Source organism: Ochotona curzoniae, unplaced genomic scaffold (genome assembly GCF_017591425.1).
Source record: "Ochotona curzoniae isolate NIBS_2020 unplaced genomic scaffold, NIBS_Ocur_1.0 contig_1, whole genome shotgun sequence".
NCBI classification, from domain to species: domain Eukaryota; kingdom Metazoa; phylum Chordata; class Mammalia; order Lagomorpha; family Ochotonidae; genus Ochotona; species Ochotona curzoniae.
The window spans coordinates 2,052,245-2,060,294 of NW_024464918.1; the positions used below are offsets into that span (position 1 = coordinate 2,052,245).

At 36.3% G+C, this 8,050-nt stretch overlaps 1 protein-coding gene across 1 annotated transcript; it reads right to left on the reverse strand.

Moving 5' to 3' along the window:
* Window positions 1-1,600: 1,600 nt before the first annotated feature.
* On the reverse strand, window positions 1,601-6,672 carry LOC121152982 (IgA inducing protein). The gene has a single exon (XM_040975361.1). The coding sequence runs from the start codon at window positions 1,961-1,963 to the stop codon at window positions 1,763-1,765; it is 201 nt and encodes a 66-aa protein (XP_040831295.1). The 5' UTR covers window positions 1,964-6,672; the 3' UTR covers window positions 1,601-1,762.
* Between the last annotated feature and the right edge of the window lie 1,378 nt (window positions 6,673-8,050).

Here is an 8,050-nt window from a genome sequence, read left to right on the forward strand (position 1 = left end):
ATCATGTTCTTGAGTGCTTCAACCTTGAGCAGGGACTCAGGGATTTATAACGGCCCACCCAAAGGAGAGGATAATCTGGTCTCTTCTTTGCAAAGCACCCACCTGTTTCTGTGTGTCCCCCTCCACACACCCCCAATCAGAGGCATTGCAGAACTTGGGAAAACCAGTGTTATTTTGTATCACACTGAAGTCTTCATTACAATGGCACCCTTGACTTTATGTTGTCATGAAGCAAAGCTTCTATGTCATTTTAATTAAAGTTGGTGGTCATTAGATTTCTCAGCTACTCACACAGAAGAACTGTATTGAGTTCCAGGTTTTTGGCCTGGCCCAGCCCTGGCTGTTGTGAGGTCATTTAGGGAGGGAACCAGTAGATGGAAGATCTCTCTGCCTGTCTCTGTCTCCCTGCCTTTCAAATAAATATAAATAACATTAAAAGATAAAAGCAAAGAAAGCAAGCTCCAAACATCCTTCAACTTTTGCTTCCAAGGGTTGATGGAAATATCACATACTTGCCATCTTTGCTGGTTTTTGAGTCACAGGTCAAAACCAACATGGTTCTCTCTGGTGAGATGATCTACTCTTCCAGGAGAATATCCCTAGAAGGGATACTCAGGATCACTCCTGGGTCTTTGTGCTATTGGTGGTGGTGGTGTGGATCCAAAGGCTCACTGCTGGGCCACTGTGTTCTTTTGTTGTTATTGGTGGTGGTGGTATCTTTACTCCCTAACATTGTGGTTATAAGAAAAAAACAGTTGTGGAAGGGAGTTCATTTTAAAGTACAACCTCTATTCTACACAGAGGATTTCTTAGTCTGGACTAAGTCGTGGACTCTTCTGTAACCCTTCCACTACCCCAACCAATCTCAAATTTAAGATAAAACAAGCAAACTCTCCAACTACCCATGGGAAAGGAGTACCACCTAATCATCTAATAGTTAAAATTCTTTCTCTTCCATAACTAAGTAGTTAAACATTGCACCTTCAGGAAATTTAAAAACTGACCCAAGAAGCCAGACAGAGAAGCCTATTCACATAAAATCTTTAAAAATAAACAAGTCTGGGGTCCGGCGTCATAGCCATTTCATAGCCAGCTGAAGTGCTTGCCTAGCACGCATAGCTGGGATCACATATGGGCACTGGTTCTAATCCCAGCAGCCCTGGTTCCCATCCAGCTCCCTGTTTGTGACCTGGGAAAGCAGCTGAGGATGGCTCAAGGCCTTGGTACCCTGTATCCACGTGGGAGACATGGAAGAAGCTCCTGGCTTCTGGCTTCAGATTGGTTCAGCTCTGACCATTGTCGCCACCTGGAGAGTGAATAATGGGAGTAAATCTTCCTCTCTGTAAATCTGCCTTCCCAATAAAAATATCTAAATCTTTTTAAAAAATTATTTTTAAAATAAAATAGAAAGTACAGTTTTTCTGTGTGTGAGAGCATACTTAATGCTTATGGTCAATTAATGGTCATATGTAATATGAAAGTAGTAGAAGTCTTTATAGGATAAAATTGGTTTCTACCAAAAGCACATAATAATTCATTATCAACCAGAACCCCCACCCCCACAAAAACACTGAAACAAAAGACGGATCTGTTTATGTCATCACATGAAAAATAAACATCTTTATTTTTTTGCCTACTTTATTTTTTTTCAAATAAAATTTAAATCTGTACAAAGTATACTGTTACAGTATATATTTTGTAAGAATCAATGCCTAAAAGAATCACAATACTTCAATAAGCAGTACAGCAGACCTCGCTAGTTTCAGCTTTGATATTGAACAAACTCAAGCCGGCTGATGCACAACACGTTTGCTTGGTTTCCACATGGTGCGTTCCCAGCACTGAGATGGGAGAACATGACAGCAGATATGTTTATATTACAGGCCGACACACTGCGCTTCTTCATGTGAGAATAACTGCACATATTTAATACAGAATGCTCAAATTTACTTTTAAATTGCATTTGCTTACTTTTTAGTTGGCAAAATCAGCATTCTTAAATGGGGTCCCCAAACAGTGCAAATTAAAGATATTCTATTGTATATTGGCACATCTCCAATAAGGATTAACTTGTAAACTCAAAAGAATATCAACAATATTAACTAATATACATCTGGTCCATTTAACCAAAATCATTTTGGAAAGATATTCAAAAACAACTCTTTCTGAAAGGATAGTGTTTTGACCATTCTTCAGAGAAGATAAATTTTTAAATTGTCATTAAAATGCTTTACTATAAAAATTTTACAAACTTGATTAGAAATTTCATGATTATGATTCACAGCAGACAAATACAAACTGCTTATATTCCAATGATACCTACTCTCAGACTTTCAAATGGACCACAATCATGTCAGCTGTGTTAACTAAAATCCTGAACAGTGTACTAAATTTATAAGTGGTGCTGGGTCTAGCAAGTGTAAATACACAGTATATTTCAATTAAAAGAATTGTCTTCTTTATACTTTATTTTTTTCCCATAAGGAAACATTAATGTTTACATTCTTTAATAAAGTTAATCTTACATCAGAATATAACTTAATACTGTCAGCAACAGGGACCACACACAGTAAATAAGAAGCACATTTAAAATAAGTCTGAATTCACATAGATTAACATTTGTTGGTTAATAAAATATCGACAGTATTACAATCTTACAATATTTACAGTAAGAAAAATCTAGAGTAATATATACCTTTCACAGCAGGATTCCTTTTTTTTTTTAATTTCTTCCAGTTTGGGATTGTGTATACACAAAAAGCTCAAAATAAAGCAACTCTGCAATATAATCTTAAAATAATGGCTACTAGGGGGAAATTCTATCACAACCATTGAAAATAATGGTGACTTCTCACGGAGTCTGTGGCATCTGAGAACCCAGTTAATTAACCAAAGTCTTGCTCCAAACCAGCCTCAGTTACCCAGATTAAAGCTGCAGAACTCCGGCCTTCCCTGACTGCTGAAAACCCAACAGCATTTTCTCAACATGCTATAAGAAAGGCGGGGAAATTGGTTTCAGCTCACACCTCACAGTTGGAAGCCTCGGGCCTGTGCACATTCCCCAACTTCTGCCAAAAGAGGGCCCAGCTAGTCTGCTCAGCATTACCAAAATCCACCCTCCAATTGAAGGGCACTTTGACATCAAGCTCACTGATATCTCAACTCTTGTGCAACAGGAAAAGGCTATGAACTTGGCCCTTATAATACACACCAGTATCTCAAAGATTTGGGGTGGGACAAAGAAACAGACTAGTGTAGTTCGCACTGAGATCAACAGGAAAAATGGGAAGTGATGTACATTTCCAATTAGAATGACAAGGAGAAGACCCACATCCCTAAACTGGAATTTGGCCAGGGCATCAGAGTTAGCACCCCCTCTCTGAGTACCACAAGCAATTAGGATGTGTGCTCTGGGCCTCCTCTAAGAGAGCTTCTACAGTAAGCATGCAGTGTGGGACATTATTCAGTGACGACTCCCAAGAAAGCAGATTCAATTCCTGAATCGGGGCTGTCTGCAGCACCTGAGATCAATCATTTGAGCTGTGACCCGTCCCAACCCTGCTTACTTCAAGATATCTGATGGGCACAGAGCACTCAGGGATACGGCTGCTGGCTACTTTGGACTCTAGATCTCACAGGTAATCAACAGGTATCTGGGATTGAATTAGCAAACTGTACCAAGGCTCCTTAAACAGACAGTGTCAGGTTTGAAATCATGTCAAGCATGAATCTTCACTGTCAGGTCAGTAATCCAAGTGAGTGGGCTTCCCCACATCAGCCAAGGTCGTTGTGTCAAAATCTTAGAGGAGTTGGACAGTTTTTCATGTTGCAAGTAATTAGTTTACTTATCTCAGTCAAGCTGGATTGGCAAACCAGTCTGACTTAGTTAGCCTTGTGTTTTTGGTTTTTTTTTTTTTTTTCTTTTCTGTTTTTTGATTCTTGTGTTATGTGCTAACCCAAAGTTATTGTATTTGGGCTAAATACACTGACAGAGAAAATTCAAACAAAAGTTTCAGCAAACTTCTGTGGCATTTTCTTTTTGGAAGTCAATGCAAGATCTAAGGTATTTCTACCCAACAAAGTCTGTTTAAGTATTTAGTGTTGCTTCCTTTTTTGTTCCTATACAGAATGCTATGACTTCTATATAGGTCTGAATGCTGCTCCATGTAGATTCCTTCTGTATATCTAAAAATATATACTTTTCAGTAGTTCAATACATGGTTAATCTTCACACAGAGGAAGATTTTTGTAATCACATGTTGCAAAGTAGAAAAACATCTCCTTTCTAAGAAAGGAAATATACTTTCCTATTATACACTTTTGAATAAGCCCAAAGGCATGCACCAAAAATCATTATTAAAACTAATACATGCAATAAAATGGTGTAGAGTTAGACTTAAAGTGCTGCTTTTTGAGTTTGACATTTGAAGACGACATTTTTTCAGTTGTTAACTCAAAAGGTCTCCCCCCTCCCACCCCACGGCATGGCATTAAGAGAAAAAAGTAAAAAGTATGCATAAACCTTCCAACTATCCTTCACATGGGGAAAGAACGGATATATCAACTATCCTATTTAAAAACTGGATTCCCAGTTTTAAATAAAACCAATATTTACTGTTAAAAATTGTCAAAGCTAACACACCCAAACAAATGTTACTAGTAAATGTTCTACATAGATAATAATTTACTTTGGTTTTATGTACCTTCTTAAAAATAATACTAGTGTTCCATACTAGTGACCAAACTGATGTGTTATGGCAAAGTTATAAGGCAAAAAAAAATTTTTTTCCCTAGCAATTTCTTGTTTCCCAAACAGACAAAACTAAAATCATTTGGTGAGGAAGGGGTTAAGATAATGGCTAACCCCTTGGCATCCTGAGCATCGTGGTTTATCAAACTCTACCTGCAAGAAGTTGTCAGGTACCCTGACCTCTGCCTTGAACCATGAATGGCACTCATGTGCAGCGAGGCCCTGACTCCTTATAAACAGCTCTCAGAACTTTGCTTTTTTCTTCCTTCTGTTTGGATAAAATGTTTAACAAATCTGGCTGTAATGTCACATTTTGCTAGTAGGGGTCACCACCCAACAGTAAGTCCAATCTGAAAAGGCTTTAGCAAATAGTTTTGTAATCAATTATTTGCATAATTTTCCCCATAGAGTATATTTAGAGCAGAGATTCTTAACTTGGGTTTCAGAAGGTAGGTGATGCCCCTGAGGTTGTATGCAAAATTATCTGCGGGTGTGCATTGTTTTTTTTTTTTTTTTTTAAGGGAGAGAGGGTCCTTTACTTTCATTAGATTATCAAAGGTATCTGGGACTCCAATAAAGGGTTATAGGGACTTAGAGCAATACCCGTAATTCATTTTATACCAGGACTGGGAAATGGGGACAAAAATTTAAAATAACCTGAAAAAATGAGTAGTAGGGGCAAATGCTGATCTGTTCCCTTTATTCACATTTGGGATAAAGTACTTCAAAGTAGGAAAAATAATTACTTCAGCTGATCAAAAATAATCAACCACATTGAAAATAATCAAGGATACTTCCTAGCATTCTTTTTTCATTTTTCATGTAATGTGGTCTTAAAGAAAAGGTTCAGGGATTAAATTTTTCTCTTTTTTAAAGGAAATTCAGAGATATGCTGAATATCATCTATAGTCACAAAGACCTAACAATACAAAACTTAGGTAACTAAAGATATAAGCCTTTACCTTATCATTTTGAATAATGGATTACCCCAAGTCAAATACACATTTGTTAACCTTCATCTGCCCAAATTGGTCCATATTCAGACAACTACCTGGCACAATTCCAGTAGATAAACCTAAAATCTGTACAAGTTAAACTTTCTACCTAAATTAATGACAAACCCACAAGTTCCACAATAGAATCCAGCCACAGACATTCATAGTATGCCATAAGTAACATTCTCCTTTCAAACACATGCCACATTTTCAACAGAATTTGCAAACACAAGACCCAGAATGAATAGCAAAACTTTCAGAAGACCAGGTCAAGATTTAAAATACACCCCTCACCCCGCCATCCAGAACCACACTCAGGCATTCCAAAAATAAACCAGATCTGAAAAGAGGCCTCTTACTTGTTGGGTTTAAGTACGAGGTGCATAAAAAACTATGGGAAAGGGAATACAAAATGAATTAGTAACTTACAAAATAATTTTAACCAAAAAAATCTCTTGGTTCTATTAACCAAACTGTCCATTTCTTTTTCTTTTTTGCAGTTCTAAACGCTGCTGCACAATTAAGACAAAAAATAGGTTTGCAAGTATACTTTTCTTTCTATAGCCCAACTTTGAGATTATGAGACTGCCTCTGAATAAATCAGCTCTCGCCCATTGCTGTTCTCCCTCAACAAGCGTTAACTGTTAACCCTGAATTCCTCAAAAGGAATATTCATTTAATGTGATTACTTTAATACTAGCTATTTTATACAGACCATGAGGAAACTATATGAGCATTATGGAAAACTGTAAGAAAGAGGGAGCTGCCACCTGCCACCATTTCACTTCCAGCTTCTAAATGATGTATCCAGTGGGACCTAGTCCTCACTTACTTCCATGAAAATAGACCAGCATTCTAAACCCAGGCCATCTCAGGCTGGAAGATAGTTCTCAAAGACTCAGGCATCATTTATATACATAGATATAGATATATATATATTTATATTTATATATATCTCTCTTCTATCTTAAGCTTTTACTTTATTTAAAGAATTGATAAAGCTCACATTTACAAAGGATTTTATCGGCACATTAAGGCCCATATTAAAAATTTTATCAAAAAAATTTTTGTTTTATATATGTAACACTAAGAAATATGTTCTTGGCCTTATAAAGCATAGTTAATTGCATATTAAGTTTTGCTTTGGGTGGAATATTGAAAACATAATTTTGCAAGGAATTAGAAAAGACTAGAAACAAAAGTGAAAGTGACTAGTCTTAACTTTCAAAACAATCAAGTGCAAAGATAAATAGTGCAAATAATGAAAATTAGACATTTTATAGGCAACTTTACAGTCTCTCCTGCTTTTGCACTTTTAAATATTGACAACTTTATAAATCCTAACAATTGTATGCAGCATGGAAATGGGCTATCATTTATGTCACTGACGAGACTCAAGAAAGCTCTTCAAAGACTTGACTCACAGCCATTTAAAACACTGGTGCTTGACACAGGTTTGGGAATCCAGCTCTTTTAAAACAATTCCTACAGGAGGAGCTATTTAAGAAGGCTCTGCAATGACTCAAACAAGTTATAGTACGTGACTGTATTGCAATGTAAAATCTGACACACAGTAAGATGTGAAAATCATACTAACAATACCATACTAAGTACCAACTTTACAAAACAAGCTATAACAAAAATAATTCTATTGCTAATAAACTTGACATGTGTAAAAATAAGAAAAACTACCTTCCAAGTACAAAACCAGAACCTCTGTTTTGCTACTTTGAATTTTTAAAAATCACTAATGTATTAAGATATGACATTTGAAAAGTAACTTAACAAAATCACTGGGAATAAATCCACACTAAATTTGATAACATAGAGTTAATCCAAATACACTTAAATTATGTAACTTTAAAAACAAATCTATAGCAATTCTTTATCTCACATCATTTAAAACACTCCTAGGATGGTAACAGAAATCTAAATACTACCAGCAAACTCCAGCGAAGACCTAAGAACCTCCAAAACTTACTAAATTGTATTAATAACCACTGCCACCACTGAATGCTCAGAAATTATACAGTTTGAAGAGAAGTGGGAAAATAAACAGAAATATGAATTTGAGAATGTTTTGTCTAATTTCAGCACGAAAACATTGCTGACGACCACATAAGCCCACATGGTTGCTAGAACTACAAATTTAACAGGCATAGGAAGATAGCTAAAATCACAATGTAGTGTGTTTACCTGGTCTATTGTCTTCTAAGAAATTCATGTGGAGGCAAAAAAAAAAAACAAAACAAAAAAACCTCTGAAAATTGAAGGATCTTTGAGGACAAAATCAAATAATATCATG